Genomic DNA, 27,925 nt, shown 5'->3' with positions numbered 1-27,925 from the left:
TTTAAAGCCCTTCAACCTGGCCCCTTCCTACCTTTCCTGTCTTCTTTTGCCTCAATTCTTACCTAGCCTTTAATCACTGAATGGGTGTTGCCTCAGACAAACTGAGACCCAGGAAAGACCTTAGCTTAAAAAGGCCAAGGTCTCCCACTGCGTCTAGGGTCAGCTCCAGTTGTCCTGATCTACATCTTGTGAGAAACCTAGTGGGGGGTAGCTAGGTGGTGCAGTGGATAGAGCACTGGCCCTGGAGTCAGGAGGATCTGAGTTCAAATCCAGCCTTAAACACTTGACACTTACTAGCTGTGTGACCCTAGGCAAGTCACTTAACCCCATTGCCTAGCCAAAAAAAAAAAAAAAAACCTAGTAGGTGAAGGATACATATTCCTCAGACTATAAATCACTGAGTTAGTCCACATGTGTGTGGCAGGGGAGAGTGGGGAAGGGAAAAAGGGGGAAAAGGGGTTGATAAGACCAGGAATTGCTTTTATGTAAGGAGACCATGTTGAGGAACTTTCTCTTCCAATACAGATCAGCACCTTATGAAACTCCCAAGTTTTGGAGAATTGGCAGGGACACTGAAGGATGATGTGACTTGTCCAAGGTCACACAGCAAGTACAAGGGAGAAGCAGTGCTTGAATCCAGTTTTTCTTGGCTCAAGGCCAGCTCTCTATTGACATGATGCATACATATAAACAAGTAAACACATATACATATCTATGTATATATGTGTATGTGTATTTAACCTCCCTGGGCCTCAGTTTCCATATTTGTGTGTACACATACATATATGTGTGTGCATGTATTTATATATATATAATGTGTATATATTGTATGTAATTTATGTATACACACATGCATATATCAATACATACATATTAAACAGGCCCTGCAGATGGATGATAAGCTGGGCCCAGAATTGAAAAGGGGAAGAGTAGGCTGTATTGTTTCTGGGAAATTATACAGTGCTTTCAATGATATTAAACCATTCCCTGACACAAAAGCTCATCTTTTTTAACGCCAATACATATCCAGTAAAGTTCTGTGACTACCAGTCAGGAACACTACAATTTCTAGAGAATCAAAATTGCAGATAACCCAAAGGATAATGGGGCAGACATACAGTGGGCAGAAGTAGGCTGCAGCATACCAACAAAAAGGACTTGTGGGCAAGAAGTGGTGCGAAAGGTATCATCGAGGAAATATGTGATGAGAAAATGAAATGGACCAGTCACATAGCAAGAAGAAGGGTTGTGAGATGGAAGGGCAAAGACTTGCAGGGTTAGCCACGGAATGACAACAGACTCCAGGCACTCAGTCAGTCAGCTAGAATTTATTCTGCCAGGCTGTGCCAAGAGCTGGGGATACTCTTCTGGGCAACAGCATGCAAATAACCATGTACAAATGGTCACATACAGGATAAATTGAGGTGGTCTCAGAGAGAAGATATTAAGGAAGGAGGGTTTGGAAAGGCTCTTGCAGAAAGTGGGTCTTTAGCTGAGATTGAAGGAAACCAAGAAGCAGAGATGAGGGGGGAAGAGCATTCCAGACATGGGGGATAACTAGGGGAAATATTGTTAGGCAATGGCACACGGTGTGTGAGAAACAAGGTCAGTGTCACTGGGTCACAGAGTACACAGAGGGGAATAAGGTATAAGAAGCCTGGAAAGGTAGAAAGGGAACAGGTTATAAAAGGCTTTCTCTTTGTCTCTCCTGATTCATTCTACTACAGGCTGCCAAAGTAATCTTCCTAAAGCCTAGATCTGACCATGTCACTCCCCTGCTCAAGAATTTTCATTCTTGGGGTCATTCAAATGATTCCCTAATGCCTCCAGAATAAAATAGAAGTGGTCCAGCTTGACATTTAACAGCTTAGCTTCAGCCAATCTTTCCAGACATTTCACGTGACTCTCTTTCACATGCTCTGCCTCCCAACCAAACAGCCTAATCTGCAGTTCCCTGACTTTGGCACATCATCTCCTGCCTCTGGGCATTCAGGGAGGTTATTCCTCCTATCTGGAGTGCACTCTCCTGTATCCACCTTTTAGAATCCCTTTATTCATTCAGGCTCAGCTCCAGCGCCAACTCCTAAGGAAGACCCTTCCCGATCCCAATGGTTGGTGCTCTCTTACTCAACAAATGATGTTATGTTTTCTTATCTCTTTACATGTCGCATCACCCAGGATAATGTAAGCTCCTTGAGTGCAGGGACTGTTTTTCAAAGTCTTTATATGCCCAGAACATATGCCTAGATCAAAGAGTTAGAGTCAGAAGAGAGTTCAGAAGTCATCAAATCCAACTCCCTCATTTTACAGATTAGAACACTGAGACCCAGGGAAGGTAGATGTCATACCCAAGATCACACAGGTTTAGTAGGCAAGAGAGCCAGGAGTCTAGGGAATAAAAACTCTCCATCTAGTGGTCTTCCCAATGCACGATACTATTTCTAACCTTGTGCTTTGAACATAAGTATTCACTTAATAAATGCTTAGTGAGCTGAACTGCACTACTAGCAAGAATTACACAGAATGAGAAAGCATAGATAAGTGTGATAGGCACCAGTTGAGGAACTACAAAAAATAGTACCAACATCACACAAGATAGTTAAAGGGCACTTCTCCATGACTGTCGTAGAAGTAGGTCGTGTCAAGAGTTGCTCTGGCCAACAATTATTTCGACGGCTTACCTGGTGATATGCCTCGAAATTTAGCTAAACTCATCTTCTGGCTGTACTGAGGATACCTTCGTGCACTATTGCGTGACAAAAAATAAGTATCCCTAGGTAAGAACCTTTTAAAAGAATTTTCTGTTTGTAAAATGTTTCTATAGAAGAATTTGATTTATTATGTCTATTACTTTGCATTTCCCAGCAAAAGCATTTTTTTCAAAAGCCAATTCCTTTAAAAAATAAAACATCTGGAGAGGTATATTGTATTGCTCTATCAGATTGCAGCTAATGAAAAGACTGGTATTCTTCACAGTTAACAAGGCACGATTATTTTGAACATTTGCTCTATTTGAGTTTTACCTCCAAAGATGCTGTTTGTTTTTTCAAAATCAAGTTAACAGTAGAAACTGCTGCCTGATGGCCCATCTAAAATGACCAGATTTGTAACACTAGTGAGTCAGGAGACATATGTGTTCTTCTCCATACTCCCTTGTGCATAATCTAAAAAGCGCATACACAGGAACTCAATGGCACAGCAGTGTCTGAAGGAATCCCAAAGAAAGGTCAACTATAATACTTGTTTTGTATGTTTTGTATGTTAAAATCAGAGAGACTATTGATTGTATAGAATATAGATGGATGAATAGAGGGATTTTTTTTCCCCACAAAACAAATGTGCATTTTGGTGAGAAGCCTCATTATCATCAGGTCAGGGACTTAGAACTACAAGTGTCCTCAGAGATCATCTAGTCCAACATCTTTGTTTTTGGGGTCCAGACCCATGACTCCTGTTGTAGGAATTCACTTCGCTGATGCAGAGTGGCAACTTGTTAATGAATTTGCAATGTTACAAAATTGCCTGGCATACTGAGAGTGTTATAGATTTGGAGCTGTAAAAGGGACTCAAGGGTTATTTGGTCCAATCCCTTCATTTTACACAGAAGAAAACTCAGGGCCACATGGGTTAAGTAACTGTCAGAGGTATGGTCAATAACAGAGCCAAGAACAGAACTCAAATCTTTTGACTTTATTTCCAGCACTTATTCCACAATACCATACCACCTTCTAGGTTGACTTGCCCAAGGTCATACACTATGTTTCAGAAGTGGGACTTGAACCCTGATCTTCCTAACTCGAAGGCTGGGTCATGATGTTTCTCACTCTCATTTTGCCAATGAGGAACCAGAGAGGTAAAGTGACTTCTATTCCATTTAATTCTATATGAATTCATTAACAGCTTTCTATTCCATTTCTCCCCAGGAGGAATAAGGGCCTCAGAAGATTTCCCCCATCATACCCCTCTGCCCTCCAGATGAGCTACTTAATTTGGAGATTGGCCCTGGGGTGGAGCTGTTGGAATTTAAAGGCAAGTCAATCCTCTATCACGACACAGCTCCTGATCTTTAGCCATCCAGCGATGCATCAAGACTCCAAGGCCTAAATGGCATCAACACCTTGCAATGAATTACAAAGTGTGTGCACAAGCACACTTCCACACACACACTTCACCTCTTCCTCACTGAACCATGATAAAATCAGTATTACCACTGCTACTGTCCCATAGTCCTATACTCACAATCCCTGACATTCTAAACCAAAACTGCCATGACCACTGTCCCTCCGTGTTTTCTATTTCCCTAGTAGAGTACGAGCCTCTTGTGGGCAAAGACTAACTTATATTTGTATTGCCAGTGCCCAACATTATCCCTGACACATTCATTATGCCTGACACATTGTACTTAATAAACACTTAGCGACTGACTGATACTGGCAGCCAAGTACCATCCAGTCCCAGGCAGGATCCAATCCTATCTTCAAGAAGTTTACTTGCCCAGTGCCCCAGGGTGTCTGAGCTGGAAATCAAATCCAGATCAAAATGTGACACTCTTTCCACTATACTCTGCTAAGTGAAAGTATATTCTCATTTCTCTTCTAACATTCATGTGTTTGTCTTTTTTAAACAAAGAACTAAATCATGCTGTTAGGAAAAATGAAATCATTGAGCTGTCATTCAGGAGGCTGTTAAGTTTCAGATGGAAATCTAGTGGGAGTCTGTAGGGATGTTACAGTAGCTTTTTAAAATAGCATTGTTCAAGAATAGCAATGATACTGATTCACCTTTTGAGGACTTTTGACAGTAACTATCTCCATCAGCAAAAACAAACACTTTATTAAATACCTACTGTGCATAGAACACTATGCTAGGTGCTAGGGGAATACAAAGTTTAGATTAGATCCTAAGAAGTTTATATTCTATTGGGAGATACAACACATACACAGACAAATAAATGTAAAATAACTTGGAGAAATGTAAAATAACTTGGAGAAGGAAAGAACTCTACTAACAAAGGGCAGAGTGAGGAAAGGCTTCGTTTAGATGGTACTTGAGACAAGCCTTAGGATGTCTGATCTTAAAGTGAAAGGGGCTACAGAGGCCTCATTTTACAAAAGAAGAAAGTGAAGCCCAGGGATGTGATGTGCTTTGACCAAGGACACACATGTAGTAAGTGTCAGAGGTAGGTGTTCTAACTCCAGAATCAGGAGAAGGAAGGAATATATTTCAGGCACAGGGAAAAGACTATACAAAGTTTGAAGATGAAATAAGGGTTAGAGAGATAGCTAGTAGTCCAATTTCAGTGGAATGTAGAGTTTGCAAAAGGAAGTAATATGAAATGAGGTTCGAAAGATAAGTTACTATAGGCAACTAGGTGGTTCATTGGTTAGAACTGAAATCTGGAAGGCCAGAGTTGAAATGCTGCCTCAGTCATTTTTTCAGTCACATCTGATTTCTTCCTTACCCCATTTGGGATTTTCTTGGTAAAAATATTGGAGTGGTTTGCCATTTCCTTCTCCAGCTCATTTTTACCAATGAGGAAACTGAGGCAAACAGGATTAGGTAACTTACTCAGGGTCACACAGCTAGTAAGTATCTGAGGCCACATTTGAACTCAGGAAGATAAGTCTTCCTGACTCCAAGCCTGGCGCTCTAGCCCCTTCACCACCTAGCTGCCTCAGCCACTTTATTAGCTGTGTGACTCTGGGTAAGTCACTTGACCTCTCTAACACTCAGTTCCCTTATCTGTAAAATGGGGGTAATAATAGCTCTTCCCTCACAGGTTGTAGTAAGGATCCAATGAGATAATACATACACTATGCGAACTTTTAAAATGTCATATAAATGTTAGCTATTATTACATTGGAGCAAGTTTGCGGAGGATTCAAATGACAAGCTGAGGGGTTTATATTTTCTCCTAGAAAGGGACACCACTTGAGATTGCTGAGCAGGGAGAGTGATTCGTGCTTTAGGAAGACTACTTTGGCAGCTATGTGGAAGACAAATGAGAGAGAGGCAAGCCTAGAAACAGGAAGACCATTTAAAAAGCTCCAATAGAAGTCAAGGGGCAAAATGAAAAGGGCCTGTGCTCAGGTAATGGCTGTGTGAGTGGAGAGATGTGGGGCATGGGAGATGAAATCACTGTAGCATTAGCCATGGCATCTGATTAAACACAAAGTGAGAAAGAACAAAGACGTGGGGGTTGCTCCAAGGCCTCACACCCGGCTACGTAGGAAGGTACTCATCAAAGACACAGAACTTTGGAGGATGGACTGGTTTGGGGAAAACATAATTCCTTCCATTTGCCATTTGGCACAAATTGACGTTGAGATAACCAAAATGTTATGGCCTCTTTTGGGACTACTGCAGACAAGATTCTTGCCCAGGACAGGTTGGACTACATGGTCTATTCTAATGCTCAGAGTCTAAAATGCTAATTCAGGGGAGACTTCCAGCAGGCACTTGGCAATGCTGGGCTGAACTAGGGTTGGATACACAGTTATCTGCACAGAGATGATAACAGAAACCACAGAAATGGAGGAGGTCACCAAGGGAGAAAGGAGTAACCAACTCAAATCCTACCTTCTACAGGAAACCTTCCCCAGCTTAATTCCAGTACCTTCCCTCTGTTAATTATTTCTATTTATCCTATATACTGCTTGCTTTGTATATGTCTGTTTGCATATTGTCTCCCCCAGTAGACTGTAGGCTCCTTGAGGGCAAGGGCTGTCTTTTGGCTCATTGTATCCCCAGAGCTTAGCACAGTGCCGGGCACATAGTAGGTGTTTAGTCAATGTTCAGTGATTAACCAAAAACGGAGCCCTGGAGAATATACATGCTTGGGGTGGTCAACAGTATCCAAAGTTTGCAGAGAAATGTGGATGAGAAGTTTTAAAAGACCATCAGACCTAATAGTTAAAAGACTGCATATAACCTTTGAAAGAGCAGTTTCAAAAGAATGATAGACTGCCCTGGTTTGAAAAGTCAGTGGGTGGTGACAAAGTGAAGGCAGGAAGTATACATGACTCTTCTGAGGCATCTGGCAGTGAAACGAACAAGGTGAAATGAAGGTTTCTCAAGTATGGAGAAGACACCTGAGCACATTCATAGGTACCTGTGAAGGAGACAAATTAGGAAAGAATGCAGTTCAGAGACAGACAGATGGAAATAGAGACAGGCAAAATGAGAGAAGATAACTGATGAGGCATGGAAGAGAAAGGATCACGGACTAATTTTGGCAAGGAGAAGGGCTGCCTTTTCTTCAGAGCCTAGAAAAAAATGAAAAGTTATGTGGTGCAGCAGAGGAGTTTTAAAGTGTGAATTAGATGAGATGAGGGATGGCCTCAATATTGTCAGTAAATTTGGAGGTAAGGTCCTCTTTTTTTTTCAGTAGAGTAGGCAGTATGCTAAAAAAGGAAAACATAAGACCAAAAGCCATTCCTCAATAGAAAAGCCGTGTAAATAGTTTTCAAAAAAAATTGCAATCAACAACCATATGAAGGAATGCTCCAAAGGACTAATAAGAGAAATGCAAATTAAAGCAACTCTGAGGTCTCACCTCACATTCAGCAAAAAGGCAAAGATGACAAAAGGCAGAAATGATGTTGGAAGGACTTCAGAAAGACAGACACTAATACACGTATGGTGGAGTTGTGAATTAGATCAATCATTCTGAAAAACAATTTGGAATTATGTAAGAAACGTCACTAAACTACTTATACCTTGAACCAAAGAGCCTACTGCTAGTTTATCATTTGTATCATTTTATTATTTTTGTTTATTTAAAATTACTTATTTATAAAAAATATTTATTTGTTTTAAATTACTCATTTTATTTATCACATTTATTAAGCCGCTACTATGTGCCAGACTCTGTGCTAAGCACTGGAGATAAAAGGCAAAAGAAAATCTCTGATCTCAAGGAGCTCACAATCTAATGGGAGAGACAACATACAAACAAGGATATAGACAGGATGAAGGGAAAATAATCAACAGAGGGACAGCACTAAAATGAAGAGGGATTGGAAAAGGCTTTATGGAGAAGGTAAGAGTTTAGTTGGGACCTGAAGAAAGCCAGGAGGGATGAGGGAGAGCATTCCAGGCATGAGGGACAGCGAATGAAATGCCCAGAGCTGAAAAATCAAAGCGTTTCATTAGAAGAACAGCAAGGGGGGCGGAGCCAAGATGGTAGAGGGAAAGCAGTGACTGTCTTGAGCTCTCTCCCAAAGCCCTCCAAATACCTAAAAGAATGGCTCTAAACAAATTCTAAAGCAGCAGAACCCACAATAAGACAGAGTGAAACAAATTTCCAGCCAAAGACAGCCTGGATGGTTGATCGGAAAGGTATATAGCGCCAGGCGGGGAGAGGAGCACAGTTCGGTGTGGGCGCGCAGGCCACAGTGACCCTGGAGCAGGCCTCAGAGGACTGAATTGCGGGCAGCTGTGGCGGTTTCCAGACTTCTCAACCCAGGAACGCCAAAGACAACATGGAAGGTCAGTGGGAAAAGTCTGTGACTGTGGTGAGAGAGGAGCTAGGTCTCAGCCCCAAGTCTCGGCCTGGGGCCGAGGCTGTTTCCTGAGCTTCCAGACCACAGACTGAGGGGGAATCAAGTGGTTGATCAGAGGGGGATTGCAAGGACCTCTTTGCCAGTGCTGAGACAGGAATCTCTTGCTTTACTGGTGCTTGGATCTGGGTCACAGTTCTGAGGGGCGGTCCTGGGGCAAGAAGGAAAGCTGGTGTGGTGAAGCTTGTTGTGGTGGTGGAGAGGAAACACCTCACCCCTTATCATAACACCTTGGAAGAACTAAAAATTTACAGGTCCCTAGAAGTACCTCTGAAAACAGCTGTACAAACCCCCGAAGCTTGGGACAGTACACTCTTCACATTGGAAGCAGACTTTCACCTTAACAAAGAGTTTGGCCAGGATCATGAGTAAGCAGCGCAAAAAGAGTCAGACTATATTATCTTACTTTGGTGACAAAGAAGATCAAAACATACAACCAGAAGAAAACAACAAAGCCAAAGCTCCTATATCCAAAGCCTCCAAGAAGAGTATGAATCAGGCCCAGGCCCTGGAAGAGCACAAAAGGGATTTTGAGAAGCAAGTAAGAGAAGTAAAGGAAAAACTGAGAGTGATGCAAGAAAATCATGAAAAACAAGTCAACAGCTTGCTAAAGGAGACCCAAAAAAATACTGAAGAAAATAACACCTTAAAAAAATAGCCTAACCCAAATGGCTAAAGAGGTCCAAAAAGCCAATGAGGAGAAGAATGCCCTAAAAAGCAAAATTGGCCAAATGGAAAAGGAAGTCCAAAAGATTACTGAAGAAAATACTTCCTTAAATTTAGAATAGAACAATTGGAAGCTAGTGACTTTATGAGAAATCAAGACACTGTAAAACAAATCCAAAAGAATGAAAAATTAGAAAACAATGTGAAATATCTCATTGGAAAAACAACTGACCTGCAAAATAGATCCAGGAGAGAGAATTTAAAAATTATTGGACTATCTGAAAGCCATGATCAAAAAAAGAGCCTAGACATCATCTTTCAAGAAATTATCAAGAAAAACTGTCCTGATATTTTAGAACCAGAGGGCAAAATAGAAATTGAAAGAATCCACCAATCTCCTCCTGAAAGAGATCCCCAAAGGAAAACTCCTAGGAATATTGTAGCCAAATTCCAGAGTTCCCAAGTCAAGGAGAAAATATTATAAGCAGCCAGAAAGAAATAATTCAAGTATTATGGAAACACAATCAGGATAACACAAGATTTAGCTGCTTCTACATTAAGGGACCGCAGGGCATGGAATATAATATTCTGGAGAGCAAAGGAGACAGGATTACAACCAAGAATCACCTACCCAGCAAAACTGAGTATAATTCTTCAGGGGAAAAATGGTCATTCAGTGAAATAGAGGACTTTCAAGCATTCTTGATGAAAAGACCAGAGTTGAACAGAAAATTTGATTTTCAAATACAAGACTCGAGTGGAACATGAAGAGGTAAACAGGAAAGAGAAAATCATAAGAGACTTATTACGGTTGAACTGTTTACATTCCTGCATGGAAAGATGATATTTGTAACTCATGAGACCTTTGTCAGTATTAGGGTAGTTGGAGGGGAAAAAACTCTATGTACATATATATACATATAGATAGATAGAGGGCACAGGGTGAGTTGAAAATGAAGGGGTTATATCTGGAGAATAAAATTAAGGGGTGAGAGAGGAATATACTAGGAGAAGGAGAAAGGGAGAGGTAGAATGGGGTAAATTATCCCACAAAAAAAAAAACAGAAAAGAAAAGGCTCTTACAGTGCAGGGGAAATGGGGCAAGGTGAGAGGGAATGAGTGAATCTTATTCTCATAGGATTTGACTTAAGGAGGGAATAACATACACACTCAATTGGGTGTGGAAACCTGTCTTACCCTACAGGAAAATGGGGGGGGGGGAAGGGCACAAGAGAGTAGGGGAACGATAGAGAGGAGGGCAGATTGGGAAAGGGAGTAATCAGAAGCAAATACTTCTGAGGAGGGACAGGGTCAAAAGAAAGAATAGAATAAATGGGTGGGCAGGATAGGATTAAGGGAAATGGAGTTAGTTTTTCACAGCATGTGTACTATGGAAGTGTTTTGCATAACTGCACACATATAACCTATATTTAGTTGCTTGCCTTATCAATGAGGGTAGGCGGGGAGGGAGGAAGGGAGAAAATTTGGAACCCAAAGTTTTAAAAACACATGTTTAAAAAAAATGTTTTCACATGTAACTGGAAATAAGAAATACAGGAAATGGGGTACAGATATCCATCCTGCCCTACAGGAAAATTGAAGGGGAAGGGGATAAGAGAAGGGGGGGAGAGATAGAAGGGAAGGCAGACTAGGGGAAGGGGTATTTAGAATGCATGCCATCTTGGGGTGGGGGGAGGGGCGAGATGGGATGAAAATTTGGAATTCAAAATCCTGTGGAAGTAAATGTTGAAAACAAAAAAATAAACAAAAATTACCATAAAAAAAAGAAAAAAGAAAAAAGAAGAACAGCAAGCAAGCCAGTGTCACTGGTTCAAAAAATGCCTGGGTGCAATGTGGGGGAGATGGAAAAGGATGTAAGGTGTAATAAGACTGAAAATGTTGGCTGGATGAATAATTCTGAACATCAGAAGATTGTATATTTGATCCTGGGCATGATAGGGAGCCCCTGGAGTTTAACGATTAGGGTTGGCCCTGAGCTTTAGGAAAATCACTTTGGCGGATAAATGGAGGATGGACAGGAGTAGAAGGAAACTTATGGCAAGCAGACCAACCAGCAAGCTACTGCAATAGTCCAGCTGTGAAGAGATGAAGGTCTGTAGTAGGATAGAGCAGTATCAGCGGAAAGAAAGAGAGATGTTGCAAAGGTAAAATCGCTAAGCCTTGGCAACAGATTGGCTATGAGAACTGAGATAGCAAGGAGACAAAGATGACACCCACGGTGAGGGCCTGGGGGGGGTGGTTCCTTCAAGAGTTACAGGAAGTGTGGAAACAAGGACAACTGGTGGATACAGGGGGGTGGATATTGAGTTTATTTCTGGGCATGGTGAGTTCAAAATGTCTCCATGACATCAAGTTCAAGATATCTAATTGACAGAGTTAATGATGCGGGGAGTTCAAATGAGGGAATATTTGTAAAGTTCTTAGCATGGTGCCTGGAACATAGTAAGTGCTATTTTTATAAATATGTATTCCCTTTTTCCCTTCCCAGATGTAAAACTGGAGTTCAGCAGAAGGGTTAGGGCTGGATAAGTCGATTTGAGAATCATCAGCATAGAGATTGTAATTAAAATCCATGGGAGCTATTTCATCAAGTGAAATAGCACAGAGAGAGAAGAGAAGAGGGCCCAAGACAAAGCCCTGTGGGGTACCCACACTTAATGGGTGTGACCTAGATGGAGATCCAGCAAAAGAGACGAAGAAGTAGTGTGATAATTAAGACAATCAAGAGAGAGAACAGTGTCACCAAAAACCTAGAGAGAAGAGAATATCAAGGAGAGTGTGAAAAGAGGCTACAGAGATGTCAAGAAGGATGAGAACTGAGAAAAGACCATAAGACTTGGCAATTAAAATATCACTGGTAACTTCAGAGAGGGCAGCTAGATGGTATAGTGCATAGAACAGCAAGTCTGGAGTCAGGAAGATTCCATGAGTTCAAATCCAGCCTCAGACACTTATTAGCAATGTAACCCTGGGCAAGTCACTTGACCCTGTTTGTCTCGGTTTCCTCACCCGTGAAATGAGCTGGAGAAGGAAATGGCAAACTACTCCAGTATCTTTGCCAAGAAAACCCCAAAATGGGGTCACAAAGAGTGGGGCACAACTGAAACAACTAAACAACAAACTTCAGAGAAAGCAGCTTTAGTTGAATGATGTCACAAACCAGACTGAAGAGCTTCAAGTAATGAGAGGAAAGGAAGTAGAAGCACCTATTGCGATAAGATAAAGGAAATTCAGAATTCATGGATACAGAAATAGCACATTTGTGGGTGATGCCAAGATCAAAGGTATGGCTATCTTTTTATATGGCTGAGGAGGGGTAGAGATCATAGGAAATGAGTAAATTGAAGAACTGGTAGGTTAGGCTGCTTGAGGGTGTATCAATAGGTATGCTGAAGTCCCCTGGTATGAGGGCAGCCATTGGAGCGGAGAGAAAGACTGTGAGCCAGGCATTGAATTTACTAAGGAAGGGGAATATCCTGCAGATCCATAGGCAATAGCTACCAGGATCTTGATTAGACAGTAGCTATGAATTGTGAGAATCTCAAAGGAGGGGTTACTGAGTGATGATGATGGGGGAAAACCTGGAAGTGACAAGAGGAAGAAATATTCCAACTTTCCCACTTTGACCAGCGAGCTAGAAGGGAAGGGAATATGAGTGAAAGTGCAGCTAGTGCTGGAAAGGACAGCCAGGGAGGCTATGTCATCAGGAAGGAGCCAGGTCTCAGTGAGAGCCAAAAGCTGAAAGGAGAAAGGAAAAGATTTAAAAAGCAAGCGAGTTTATTGCCTATGGAGTGAAGAGACATTTCAGAGGGCACAATGGCGTAATTTGGGATTGGGACATGGTGGGGGATGGGGGTGAGGGGAATGGGAATAAAGAATTGGTCAGTGGGACATGGGGAATGACATTTGAATGACAACTTACAAGGATTCAAAATCCTAGGAATGGGGAGGAGAGAGATATGACCAGAGTGAACTTTGTTAATCATTAAGGGAAATTTTTGAAAGATTTTCAGTGTCAATAGTGTTATGACCTCAGGGTAGGGTCTTTTCAGATCTTGGGCAGTTGAGGCAAAGAACTTTGAGCTATAGTAGCTAGTAGTAGTAACTAGTAGACCCATATGATGGAATGGCACTTCTCTTCTTGCCAAAGAAGACAGGAGACCAGGAAGGAAATGGAAGTGGTTGAGATAGAATGACTGGAATGGCACCCTCTCTCCTCACCATAGCAACAGGAGACTGGAAAGAGTCTTCTTTCCAAGAGAAGTTGGAGATCAGGCAGGAAATGCACAGGACAGAACAGTAGGGCACTCTCCCCTCCTCTTCCCACCCCAACTAGAGGAGACCAAGAAGGAGACCTATAAAGATCAAGCAGGAGACAGTAGCTCAAGATGGTAAGGTGCCCTTCTCTCTTCTTCCCTCCTACTGCTGGGCACACACCACAAAGTAAAAGACTGAAACATCCCAAATATACCCAATATTGTAACAGCAATTTTTTAAACGACACCCAATAACTGGAAACAGAGTGGGTTGCCATCAACTGAGGAACGACTGAATAAAATATGGCATATGCACATGATGTAATATTATTGTGCAATAAGAAATAACCAAGATGAAAAATTCAGGAAAACTTGGGGACTTATACGAACTAAGCACAGAAAAGTAAATAGAACCAGGAAAACAAACTACACAATGAGTACAATAATATAAATAAAGCCAACATTACAAAATATCAGAACTGACCACTCGTGACTTGTAAGAACTGAAGTTCTTCTGAGAAGAGAGTTGGTGAACCACAGATTGGGTAGGAGGGTTGTCAGATATGGCCAACATATTGATTTGTTTTTTCTGCTTCTTTGTAACAAGGAAAAGTTTTATTAGGAAAGGCTGGGGGAAGGATAGGGTTTTTATAAAGACAATAAAACATTTATTTTTTAAATCAAAACAAAAGGCATCAATCAAACTTTTTAGAGGAGAGAGTAAGGAATAATGTCATCAAAGACTGGGGATGTCAGAAAAGGCTTCATGGAAGACACTGCATTTGAGTTATGCTTTAAAAGAATTTGATAGCCAAAACTGAAGAACATCCACAGACTTATCATGTTATCAATTCCAACTCTTTCTTGGTTTTTCTTTATTTACAGGTAAAGAAACTAGGCTAGAGATTAAGTGGCCTGTCCAAGGGTACATATGTAGTAAGAGGCAGAGCTAAAATGCAAACCCAGATTTTCTGACTCCAAAGCTAGCACTCTATTCATTTATGGAATTATGGTGAGCTAAAGAACATAGGATTCATCTCCAATCCATATTAGATGTTTATCATTTGCTGAATTTAACTTAGAGCTAGAAGAAACCTTCCAGATCATCTAAAATAACCCATTCATCTTAGAGAAGAGAAAATGGAGGCACAGAGAGGATAATGGGCTCACCCAAGGTATCCTGGGCACAGCTGGAATTGGAACTGAGCCTTCTGATTCCAAATTTCATTTCACCATGTTACTTGTCTGCCATCCAGACATGAAAGCACATAGCATGTCAGTAGAGAGGTGGAAGGAAGGACAGTGAAATGTTCATTTTGGCTGGCAGAAAGTGATATAAAATAGGCCTCAAAAATAAGGCTGCACCATAATGTGGAGGGCCTCAAATAACAGGCAAAGGAGTTTGAACAAGAGAGAAAAGGGAGTCACTAAATGGTTTGAACCAGAAAATTCATATGATCACATGCAAGGAATAGTAATCAATGAATCACAGAACACAGGAGCTGGAAAGAACCTTAGACACCACCATCACCACCCCTTCCATTTTACAAAAGTACAGAAGAGGACAGGTGGCTTCTGAGATAAAATGCAAACCACCACCACCACTACCCTTTGTACTTTAAGCCCTTCACATCATCTTTCCAGGCTCATTTCAGCTTTTCACACACTTTACTTTCTAGCCAAAATGGTCCATAAGCTATCCCCAAAGTTGGCAATTTCTTCCCTGACTCCAGACCATCCCCCACATCTAAAAGACACTTCCATCTCATCTCCATCGTTTGGGATCCTTAGTTCCCTTCAAGATTCACCTCAGGAGTCATGTCCACGAGGCTCTTCCTGCTCTTCCTAGCTGTTAGTGTTCTCTCCCTTCCAGATTTATCTTCTATTTACTTATCTGTTACATGTTGAATACCACAAGCAGAATTTGAGGTCCATTACTTTTCAGTTTTGTCTCGCTAGTCAATCCTCCATCCCCCAATTTTTAGCCCAGTGTCGTGTAATTCAATTCAACAAGTATTTATTAAGCACCTGCCTTGTGCCAGATACTGAGCTAGTTGCTGAGGATACAAAGCCAAACAGTTTCTACTCTCAAAGAGATTACATTGTATCTTTGTATTTGTTTATGTATATATTCTGTAAAAGTAAATAAAAAACATATACATAGTAATTTCCAGAGGAAAGGCACATGTCTATTATGAAGGGAAGCCATACAGGGCTAGAACAGGGGTTCCAGCAAGCACAAATGGAAGGTTTGAGAAAGAGCAGGATAGGAACACAGGAGAGGTAAGAGTATTATTGATGGCAATGAGGAGCAAAGAATGGTAGTAAGGGAAGGGCATTTCAGCCCAGGCAGCCTATAACTCAAAATCAAGCCATGGTGCAAGAGACACTCAGATAATAGGCACTCAATTACTTGTTGGACTGGAATGGAAATAACCATCATGAACTCACCAAAAAAGTCACCCAACAAGCACTTATTTTGTTTTTTTTGTTTTTTTGGTGAGGCAATCAGGGTTAAGTGACTTGCCCAGGGTCATACAGCTAGTGAGTATCATGTGTCTGAGACCAAATTTGACCTCAGGTCCTCCTGACTCCAGGGCCAGTGCTCTATGCACTGCTACATCTAGCTGCCCCATAACAAGCACTTATTAATGATGTACTTTGAAACAGGTATAAAGACAAAAAGTTAACAGTCCTTACTCTGATGGATTTTGCTCCAAGTCCTGGAGGGAGTCAGTGGCAAAGCTAGGAGCTTAGCACAATGCCTGGCACATAGTAGGTGCTTCATATGTTTATCGTATTGAGCAGAATGTAAGGCCTCCTCCCTGAGTTTTCAGGTTGGGCAAACCCAAAGACCCACGAAGACAAGGAAGGGAAGGGGCGGTGGAGAGAGGTAACTGGCTTGGGGGGCAGATAGGTCAGAGGCCTGAGCTAGAGATATTGGACTTGCTCTCACTATCTGTGCAACCTTGAGCAATTCATTTCCCTCCATGAAAAATGACAAAGTTGGTTTAACTGATGTCTAAGGTCTCTTTCACCTCTAAAGCTATCGTCTAGGAACAAACCTGTGGAAAGGGGAGGAAGAAGGAAAACATCCCCTGCAGGGGGATGGACTGATTGACTCCTCCATGTACCCACCCATCCCCAGCTCCGCAGACCCGACAGCCCCTAGCCTCGCCCAAGGGCCGGAAGACGGGGATGGAAAGAGTCAGGCATGACAGTCTGAGCAGATTCCCCGCTCCTCTCCCCAGAGGTGGCCCTCCCCTTGCCTTCTTCCTCCTCTTCCTCTTCCACCCTCCCCTTCCCGCACCATTCCAGTCCTTTGCTCCACAGAGCCACAACTATAGACCTCGTTCGCTTTCGCACTTTCGACACCCGTACAGAAAGCCAGGTGACACAAAGGGGAAAATAAAAAATAAAAACCAAGCCCCCGCTGCCGCGCCTTTCCCCAGTCACATGAGATTTTCCCCCCGAGCCGCCTCCACCAGGGTCGCGATTTCCCCCTCTCGCCCGTGTCGAATCTGCGTTTCACGTCGCAGACACCGCCTGCCGGAAGCTCCGTCATTCCTCCGCCGGAAATGGCGCTCCCGCCATTTTGTCCTCCGCCATGGCGGCGGTGTTGAGGCTGCGGCCGGGATGTGGCGCTTCTGACTGACGGGGCTTGACCGCCAAGGCAGGGACAGCGGGAGCATCCGTGCGGCCGCCGGGGGCGCCGTGCCCGCCGCCATGTACGGGGGAGGTGGCGGTGGCGGAGGAGGCGGCGGTGGCGGAGGAGGAGGCCGCGGGAAAGGCGAGCGGAAGACCGGCGCGAAGGAGGAGCCCGGGCCCGGCGGCGGCGGCGGCGGCGGTGGAGGAGGAGGAGGAGGTGCAGGCAGCGGCGGAGGAGGCAGCGGGAGCTGCCGCGTGGAGCTGCTTGTGTTCGGCTATGCCTGCAAACTCTTCCGCGACGATGAGCGGGCCCTGGCGCTGGAGCAAGGACAGCACCTCATCCCCTGGATGGGCGATCCTAAGATCCTCATCGACAGGTCGGTGCCTCCCCGCCCCTCCCCCTCCTCCCTTCCCGCCCCTCCCCGTTCTCGCTTCCCGCCCTTCCCCCCGCCGACGGCGCCCCCTTCTCTTCCCAGCCCCCCCTCTTCTCGCTCACTTGGTTCCGTCCGGTCCAGCGCCCGCCCGGGGCGGGCAAGGAGGGCTTGAGGCAGCCCCTTCCCTGCGCTCGAGGAGCCTCCAGCCTCGGGAACGTCTACGGCTGGCCAGCTGGTCTACCTTCTCCTCCTGCCTCTCCCCCCGTGGGGGTGGGCCTGGGGGCTGGGGGGAGGGGGTCACTCGGACCGTGGCCTCTCCCTCTCCCTCGCTCTCTTGGTTGTGATTGTTGTTTGCTTTTTTAAATGAGGCAGGGGGTGCCTCCTTTTTGGGGGGGAGGGGATGTCGGTTGCCTTGGTGTTGAGGGTCGCGGCCTTTGAAAGCGGATTTGGAGACGGCAGCTTGAATCCAGTATCCCCTCCCCCTTTTCCCTGAGTTGGTGATGTGGTGAGGGTAGTGGCCGGTTTGGAGATGGGGCTAAGGCCCTTCTCGGCTCCTGGCTCTTGCGGTGTGACCTTGAGCAAGTCACTACATGCTGTGCCTCAGTCTCTGCTCTCTCTCGTGCTTTCTCTCCTCTTACCCCTTCCCCCAGTTTCTTTCTCTCTCCTCCCTTTCCTCTTTCTGTGGACCCCAGTTTTCTGCCCCCTCCCAGTCCTTTTCTGAGATTCAGTTTCTATTCCCCTGTCCCACCCCATTTGTCTCCTCACCCCTTTTCTGGGCCTCAGTTCTCCCCTTCATTTCTTTCGGCTTCCGTTTCCCCTTTAAAAATGGAAGGGTTTGGATGGAAGTCCTCTAAGGCGCTGTGGTCCTAGTAATGAGATGGTGGAGATGATTGCTTTGTGCCTCCGGAAAGTTGTACTTAGTTTTGGGATCCTTGCTCCCTCTTTGTGTGCCCTGAGGCCTTGACACCCAGTTGAAGAGGAAAAGTTTGCTTTAAATGGAAAGGCAGTTGATAGCATTCTTTTTAAGTAGTTACTGAAGACTTGGGCTTTGCTGGCTGGAGGTAGTGCTCTTAGTGATGGTTTCACTATGAAGTGAAGGGTGGGGGTGGGGAGGAAATTCCCTGTTTCTTTTCAAATCAAACCTGCCGAAGGTATTGCTCTTCACTATCTGGAGTTTTGGGGAATTGGGTCCTGGGAAGGTGATGCCTGAAGGTCTTTGATTTGAAAACAATGACATTACATGCTGTAGATTGTTTGCTACCCCTTTGTCCCTCTTTTCCTTCCCCTTTTTGGGGTTTTGAAGCAGGGTTTTGTCAACAGAACTTCTTGGGCCTGGATTGAAAACCTAACAGTGTGACAACTATTAGACTATGGAATAGTATCTCCAAGGGAAGGAAGCCCATCGTTTGAGACATTTAGAACTGGATTCTGCAAAGCACTGGAAAATGTACTGTAGGGAACAAACTGTGAACTGGCCGGGATGGACTACAGTAATGACCCAATGGGTCTTTTCCATCTCTAACTTTTCTGTTTGAAGTTAAATCTAGAAATCAAGGACACCCTAAGGGAGATGATGTGACAAGTGAGATCAGACCAGAATCAGATGTGTTTATTGTTCTGCTAAAACTTTGTTGTGTATTAAATTGTGGTTTCTCTTTCATAATGCCCATCCTTGTCTGGCAGCTTTTTTTTCCAATGCTATTATTTGTTACAAATCAGTTATTATGTGTGGTAATTGATGAAGATGGAATTCTTTATAAAGTTTTACATCATACTGTATTTGATTTGGGGTAGGTCTTTTAAAATTGTTAGGGAGCAAACTCTACACGTGTGAATGTACAATATTTTTAAAATAATCTACATTTGTAAGTTAAGGAGGTTTACATCTAAATAAAATTCATTTTGAAATTAAAAGAAATGCAGTAACCCTTACTGACTGGAGTCTGAGGACTTGGATTCAAATCCTGCCTCTGGTGCTTACCCATATAGCTTTGGACAAGTCCCTTAACCTCCCTGAGACTGTTTCCTCATCTATAAAATGAGGGAGTTGTACTGGGTGACCTGAGGTCCCTCCCAGCTCTAGATTGATGAACCTGTGGTCTTCTTGTTCTTTGGGTTTAGATATTTTCTAATACTTAAATGATGAAAAACTCATCATTTTTATTCGTGGCAAACTCATTATTAAAGAGTAGGGCAGACTTCTGTTTGCCATTTGAGTCTTTATGAGACCTAAAAATCTGGGTGTTTTAAAATTTGCAAACACACTCATCCTATTGATCTCTGAGAGTTGGCTCCATTAAGAGACTTTGGTGTAAAAAGCTGCATGGCAGAAAACACTATCTGTAGTTTGCGTTTAGCTGGAGTCTTACCTATTAGTTCGTGAAGGCGAAACATATAGGTGATATATTTGTGTGTCCTATTTCCTTGGGGGTGTGGGAGGTGGTGATCTGTTTAGAAGAAATAAGCTCTACTGCATCTTCTTATAGTTTTGTTGTATTTCTGGTGAACCTCCTTAAACTGCATGTATATGTTACTGTTCCTATGTATGTGTGTCTCTCTATCACATAACCCAGAACTTATTTCCTCAGCCAAATGGCTAGGGGACGAGCCTAGCCAAGATTTTACCTCCAATGGACGCAAGTTTCTTTGGTGAAGATCTCTCCTGAGAGTTCGGGACTAGCAGAAAGAAGCGAGGAAATTTCGACCGTTTGGTTCTTTCGGATAGGTATTTATGTACTCGGGTTTGTGTGAATGTAAGCTACAGTATTTGACTTTTCAGAAAAAAAAAAAATATTTTGCAAGTGACATTGAATGGTTGGCAAAACCATAAACGGTAAGAACTATTATTGACATGGATCCCATTAAACTATTAAAGGATTCTTTGCCTTTAATTGTTAACTTTATCATCATAGAAAGGGATTTAGACTTTATTAAGATAACTTCAATTTTAACAGTAGGCAAGAAGTAACTAGCAAAATTATATATAAATCTGAGATGAGTGGTTGTGTTTGGTTTTTTAAATATTTTTGATTTCTTTATTTATAAAGGGTAAGTATTTTAAATAATCGCACACAAAACTTTAATCTTAATTTCTCTGCATTGACCAGTTTGTTCATATTACAGATATGATGGACGCGGTCACCTGCATGACCTTTCTGATTATGATGCTGAATACTCCACGTGGAATAGAGACTACCAGCTTTCCGAAGAGGAGGCACGAATAGATGCCCTGTGTGATGAAGAGAGGTATTTAGCCTTGCATACGGACTTGCTTGAGGAGGAGGCAAGGCAAGGTACTGCTCAAGAAAAACTTACTTAAGCAACAAACTGTTTTTTAAAAATTAAGTATTAAAAATTTACTCCCACTCATTTTTTATACTCACTCTTTCTGATATTATCTTGACAGTACCCAGTGGATTGGAAAAACAGGAGTCTTTGCGTATCTGAGAGGACCTCAGGATAGTTTATATGTAGAGCCACAAAGAATTTTCCCAGCTTTTGAGGGCAGACTGGGATTTGAAAAAAAAAAAAAACACAAAACTCTTTAACTGTTCTTCTTTAACAGTATCGTATCAATTAAACTTGATGTTCTTGTCTTTGCCTTAACAATCTTTACGACAGTTCTTAATCCCCAAGTTTTCTTAGCAGGAAGAAATTTTCCACAAAAGATGTGTATTCTGCTATCTGTGGGTAAAAATGTACTGGCAGAAAGTCCATATTAATAGAAGTGATGTGTGAACTTATAAATTCTGCACCTCAAAGTGAGGTTGAAATAGTGTTGTGTGCTTTATTGATAGTACAACTTTTGACGTTTGTGCAGTTTCTTTCAGTCGATTTCTTTTGTGTTAATAAAGTACTCATGTTTTTGTTCAAGAGGAGGAATACAAGCGACTGAGCGAAGCCTTGGCAGAGGATGGAAGTTATAATGCGGTGGGATTTACTTATGGCAGCGATTATTATGACCCTTCTGAACCAACAGAGGAGGAAGAACCCTCGAAACAGAAAGGTGAGAACAGAAAGAGGTCATTGAATAAAATGTTGAGAATTAAAGAAGACGAAAATGACTTTTTTCTGTCTTTGAAAACTGGTTTTTTAAATATGTTGTGTTAGACTATAAGCGGTAATAATAACCAACATTTATGTAGCACTTTACAGTTTTCAAAGCACTTCACATATATCATTTCACCATACCCTGGGAGGTAGGTGCTGCTGTCATCTTCATTTTATAAATGAGGAAACTGAGGTTGAGAAGAGATTATGTGATGTGGCAAGCATCACCCATCTGGTAAGTGTCTGAGACTGGATTCGAACTGAGGTCTTGAGGCCTGGAAATCCAGCACTGTTACCTCCTGTGCCATCTCTCTACCTCCAATAGAGTTACCCCTAATTTCTTGGAGCACTTGCTCAGCTTTTTAAGAAATCCTCATAACACCTGTGAAAAATAATTAGAGAGCGGGGCAGCTGGGTGGCACAGCGGATAGAGCACCGGCCCTGAAGTCAGGAGGACTTGAATTCAAATCCGGCCTCAGACCAAACGCTTGACGCTTACTAACTGTGTGACCCTGGGCAAGTCACTTAACCCCAAGTGCCTAAAAAAAAAAAATAGAGAGCAAATGGCAGCATCTTCTCTTCTGATAAAAGAAAGAGTTCAGAAATAGGACATTACTCAATTAGAATTTCTCTCAGGCTCACTGCAATAAACCAAGTTGCCATATCAGTTTGTTCTTATCATTGCATATTGCAAGGAAAAAAATGAGTATACTGACTCTCAGAGTTCTGTGCATTACCTAATGAATAGCACTAGATTCTGATCATGCCTTTTTCTTTTACTGCCTGTGTGGTTTTGATCAAGTCACTTGGCCTCTGCTGGCCTCAGTTTCATCTGCAAAACAAGGGAGTTGGACCACATGACCTCTAAGATCCCTTTCAGCTCTAAATTTTTTATTGTGTAATGGTGGACACGTGGGATGAGAGGGGGTTTGAATTAATAACAGTTGTACCTGAATGATGTCGCATGGCAAAATGGCCACGTTAACCTGCACAGAAATGGTTTTAAAGGTACACAGTAGGGACGTAGAAGTAAGTTTTAAAGCTCAATGCAGATGCTACTCCATGATCCTTCTCCGATTAGACAGTCAGAAAGTATTTACTTGGTGTCCTAGGCATTGTATCCCCTTGTGGGGATACAGAGGCAAAAATGTCCCTGCCTTCAAGCCACTTAACATTCTACAGACGTAAATATTCTCCTGAATGTGTGTCTGTCTGTGTCTGTGTGTGTGTGTGCACACGCATACACATACACGTACATACATAAGTATGTGTGTAGAGAAGACAGTCAAAAAGTCAATAAGCATTTATTAAGCACCTCCTGTGTGCTAAGCACTGCTCTAGGAGCTGACAATCTGATGGGAAGACAGCACACAAAAAGAAGCTGTAAAGGGGAGGGGGGAGGAGGGAGGAGGGGAGAAAATGATTGAGGAGGTGAGTGTTTCAAAGTTGATTTCATCTTGCTGATGAATGATGAGTTTCTGGAGATCGTGAAACCTCTTCAATGTGCCCTCTTTAGCCACCTGAAATAATGAGATGAAATGTCTAATTGCCCTCTTTAAGAGGTTTAGGGAGGAACTCCAGTGACCATCCTCCACCATCTCCAATCAGAAGGAGTAGGTTAGAGCCAAGTTTTGCAGGACTTTGAAAACCAAACAGAGAACTTTGTGTTTGAACCTAGATATATAGGAAACCACCAGAGTTTGTTGAGCAAGGGAGATCAGATCAGTACCATAGGAAAATCATTTTGGCAGCTCTGTAGAGGATGGATAGGAGAAGAAAAGGACTTGAGGCAAGGGGGCTAATTATTAGGCTATTGCAGAAGTCCTGGTGATGTAAGCCTGAACTAGGCTGATGGCTGTGTGAAGGGATAGAAAGGACCAGAGACAAGAGATTGCGGGAGGTAAAAATTGCAGGATGTGGCAACTGATTGAATATGTTGAATGAGGAAGGGTAGAAGTTAAGAATGACTCCAAGGTTGCAGAACAAGAAAACTGAAAGGATGGTGGTGCCCTCAACAGAAATAAAAAAAATGGAAAGGAAGTGGGTTTGAGATGGAAGATAATAAGTTCTGTTATGGACATGTTACATTTCAGATGTCTATGGCACTTCCAGTTCAAAATGTCGAATAGTTGATGAGGCAAGTCTAGGTAGAGCTCAGGAGAGAGAGACTTGGGCTGTAAATAGACATCTGGGAGTCGATGAGATAATTATAACCCCTGGGAGCTTCCAGTGAGGTCACCAGCGGAGATTGTAAAGAGAGAAGAGTGCTGGGACAGAGACTCATGGGACGCCCTCAGTCTCAGACCACTTTGAATCTCTGTGATGAACTTAGCATATAATATTGTGTATTATTGCCAGCTGCATTCATCTTGTCCTCCTACCAGTTTGTGACATCCATGGGGATCCATAGGGACCATGTTTCATTTAAACCTGACTCCTCCCCCACCGCTACCCAGTGCTTACCACAATGTTCTGGATATAGTTGGTACTTGATTAATGTTTCTTATACTGACATTTCAAAGGGGTGTCAATGGGCTTGATATCACGTGGAGCAGAGGTGTCAGCCTGGTGGCCCAAACCCGATTAAAATGTAATTGGAAAATGTTTAACAAGATAAAAATACAATTTGACATAAATAATATTAGTTGGAGGTTTTCTGAGTTGGGGGCTATAGGGATCTGTTTCTATTTGACATCACTAATATAGTTTTTTATCAGTACCTGATGTTACTAGATTAAAAGTCCAAAAGCATGTTACATCAACTTAAAATGGGCATTTGTAAGGTTTTCAGAGCTACTTGAAGGAAACAGATGTGCTTTGGGAACATCTTTAAAGCTAAATCCCTGCCTTGAATTGATTTATCTAAACGTAACTTCTGAAGTCTGCTTTTGCAGAAATAGGAGTAGCAGGTTCCTTGTAAATTTTGTTAATACCCAAAGTATGTATTTTATATTATTTTAAAATTATGCTTTATTAAATCTGAAGGTTTATTGTTTATAGTTTTCTATATACTCATCACTCAAAAACCTTTCAGTTTTAAATATAATGGATACCACACTATCTTGGACACCTTATTTAAGTGAAACTCATCTGTCAACCTAACTATTCCAGAACCAGGAAGGAATTGAAAAAAAGTCTCTGGATAGCCAAAATAAATGTCATATAGCCCATGTGCTTTACGCATAGTTGAGGCCCTAAGGGCTGATTTACTCTTAAGGTTATATACAGTTACATACAACCTTGGATATTTGGTTTCCAAACTCACAACTTAATAGAGGTAGAAAATTATCAAGAAAAGGGGATGTAGGCACAATGACAGTAGTAAAAATTTGTCATTCTAGTGACGAATAAGTAGATTTTTTAAAACCTCTAAAAACTTAAAAGGCTCAGTATTCTGGCATCACGGGACAAATAATACATATCTCAGTTGGCCCTGAGGACATCACTTTATTAAAAAAAAATAACCCAGTATAATTAATAATTGATGTTTACAATAATGGCCTTGAGTCATCAAAAAAAAAAAAAAGGTTTATTGGTTAGGTCTGAGTAGAGTGTATGATTTTACTAAAATGATGGAAAATGTATAGTTCTTATATTTTAAGACAGTTAAACCCTCACTTATCTGGGAAACTCATATTTCCAAAGCATCTTATTCCCTGAGGTTTTGTTAGGCAAGGTTTTACTATAGCACCCTGCCTCCAGAAAGTGCCAGGCATTTCCATATGCTTCATTTCTTCTTTAACTCATTATCCTAGGAGAGAGACTTAGAAACATCAATGTGAAACAAATGGGAAAAATGAAATGAGGCAGGGAGGGAGGGTCCCCACCAGTGTCTTTATTATCATCTGTAAAATTAACCTCTCTCCAATATAGGTAGCAAACCAGATAAAATAGTGCAATATCAAACAGCCAAAGATGGTTCCTTCATGAATGTCTTGGAATTGGGAAGGGTGGGGGTGTCCATTGCCTTTGACCTGTGTGTCATTTGGAGACTTTTCCAACAGGAAGATCAGCAGCTTGTCACTAACTTAGTCTTAATGGCCGGTGACACTAAGAGATTTAGTAAAAAGGCCAGACTAGAACCTCTTCTTGACTCTAAGGCCAGCCTCCTTGTCCAGTACAAATGATTTTCTAGAGAGACTTCCCCGTGTATGCTTTGAGTATATGTTTTATTTATAGAGTAATAACACAAAAATATTTGTACATGTGTATGAAGTTGTCCTACGTGCACCTACTTAAAAAGTAGCATATTTTGGTAAAAGTTGTTGACTTCAGAAATAGCTTTTCTTTCATATTTTTATACATATTTTTAGACCACACCCTTTTGCAAAAAGCCTCTTGCCTGGTGCGTATTGAGAAGTTGAAAAACAATGCAGAGCCTGTATATAATGACCTTAAGTAAATGTAGTAGAACATAAGCTCCTTGAGGCCCAGAACTGTTCAAGTTTTTAAGTTCTGTATCCCCAGGGCCCAGCACAGTGTCTAGCATGTACAGAAGCATAAAAATGCTTGTACAGTAAATGCTTGAAACAAAACAAAATACATTTTAATTTTGGTGGGAGAAGCACAACTCCATAGATAGAGAAGTATTTGGGTGGTTACTCCAAATGATCTTTTAACATAAATAAGACAGCCATTCAGTACATATTAAGTACCTGCTATCTGCCTTGTACTGCTGGATACACATAAAAACTGTAAAGTCACACTGCTTTACAGCCTAACTAATGAGACCTGGCCAAAACATGTACAACAGAGAACCATATACAACAATATATAGAAAATGCTGAATTCTTTGTTTCAGATTATGCTACAGGAGTTCAGAGAAGGTAGAGATTAGTATAGGATACCATAGGTAGGGGCAGTTTCATAGAATAGATGGGACTTTGAGCATTGGGGTTTTTAGAGAGGAAGAATGGGTTCTAAAGAGAGAGGAGTCAATGTAAGTAATAAGGGAACGGGTCCAACATAGGAAGATGAGGCTAATCTCTTTTCTTTCTCCATTTGTAGTTTTATAATAAACTTTAGCTTTAAACCTCTGAAGTTTTATTTTGTAGAAAACCTTAGTGGGATCATTTAAAGAGTCCACCAGTGGCAAGGTTTGTTTGGGTGTGTTTTTTTTATTTATTTACTTACTTATTTATTTATTTATTTATTTTGATTTCTCAACAATCACTTTGGGTGTGTTTTTAGTTGTTGATGATTTTATGTATGATGTAAAAGAAAATTGGAAGCTGTTTTAAGAAGTATTGTGGGCCGTGAATTGCGGCTCTGTTGGTTTATGTTGTTTATTGAATTTCCATTCGTTGTTTTAGATTGATTCATATTTACTGTCTTTTTGCAGTTGAAAAAATTGAGGCAGAAAATGCAGAGGAAAATGAAGAACCTTTCATTGCCCCTTTAGGATTGAACGTGCCTTCTGATGTGGAACTGGTATGTGAACTTCTGTCTCACAAACAATATTTTCACAATACTTGTTTAAGGACTCTAGACTCTTTGCATGAGTGCTTGCAAAAAAAGTCTGAGTTTAGGAAAGGAAATTAATTATTTTCATTATTTTCCACTGGAGAAACAAAATAACAAATTGCAGCAGAATAACTTGATTTAACTCAGGGCCACATTTTATGTCTAGCACCAAAACCCTGATTAGATTTTCAAGTGAGTGTGTTTATGTTCTGACATGTCCCAGGTAGCCCTTTGTAGATTTTCATAGATAATTTTACCCTATACTTTTTTTAGTTAAAATTTTATTTTTTAAATTAATAAGCATTTATTTTCTTTCCCACCCCAGTTCTTTGGGATTGGGGGAGGAGGCAGATTGGAGAAAGGGGGAAAAACACCTTTTAATAATATGCCCAGTCAAGCAAAACCAATCCTCACATTTCCATGTACAAAATTGTGTTTTATTCTGAATATTTAGTCTGAAAACCTCTACATGAGGATGTTAGTAGTGTTCAGTTGGTCATTGCATTGATAGGAGTTGGTAAGTCTTTCAAAATTGGTTCATTTTTAGAGTGTTATTTTTATAAATTGATCTCCTAGCTCTTCTTACACAAACTGCATTAGTTCATGCACGTCTTCCCACATTTCTCTGAAACTGTCTATTTCATCATTCATTGCAGTGGTATTCTCTGCAGCCCATCTCCTATGTCTGGTGCAGCCACTCCCCCGTTTATAGACATCTTCTTGGTTTCTAGCTCTTTGCCACCACAGAAAGATCTACTGTAAATACTTTTGTACATTCAGATTCTTTTCTTTGATCTTATTCATGTGTAGGCCTGCCTGTGCTTGGTTTTACTAAGTGAAAGAGTAAGCATCATTTTGTGACTTCAGGGGCATACTTCCAAATTTT

At 41.7% G+C, this 27,925-nt stretch overlaps 1 protein-coding gene across 3 annotated transcripts in view; it reads left to right on the top strand.

Annotated features, from left to right (window-relative positions):
• Positions 1-17,230: 17,230 nt before the first annotated feature.
• The window catches only part of SFSWAP (splicing factor SWAP), a 117,937-nt gene continuing 107,242 nt past the window's right edge, over positions 17,231-27,925 (top strand). For 2 of the 3 annotated variants that reach the window (XM_027844197.1, XM_027844196.1), the window contains exons 1-4: positions 17,231-17,529; positions 20,650-20,819; positions 21,401-21,532; positions 26,918-27,006. In XM_027844197.1, the coding sequence (XP_027699998.1) occupies positions 17,231-17,529; positions 20,650-20,819; positions 21,401-21,532; positions 26,918-27,006 (690 nt within the window). Of the gene's footprint in view, positions 17,530-20,649; positions 20,820-21,400; positions 21,533-26,917; positions 27,007-27,925 lie in introns of those variants that run through there. The other variant, XM_027844198.1, reaches the window with a different exon arrangement.

Source organism: Vombatus ursinus, unplaced genomic scaffold, assembly GCF_900497805.2.
Source record: "Vombatus ursinus unplaced genomic scaffold, bare-nosed wombat genome assembly UNPS02014935.1, whole genome shotgun sequence".
NCBI lineage: Eukaryota > Metazoa > Chordata > Mammalia > Diprotodontia > Vombatidae > Vombatus > Vombatus ursinus.
This window is presented reverse-complemented; position numbering and strand designations above follow the sequence as displayed.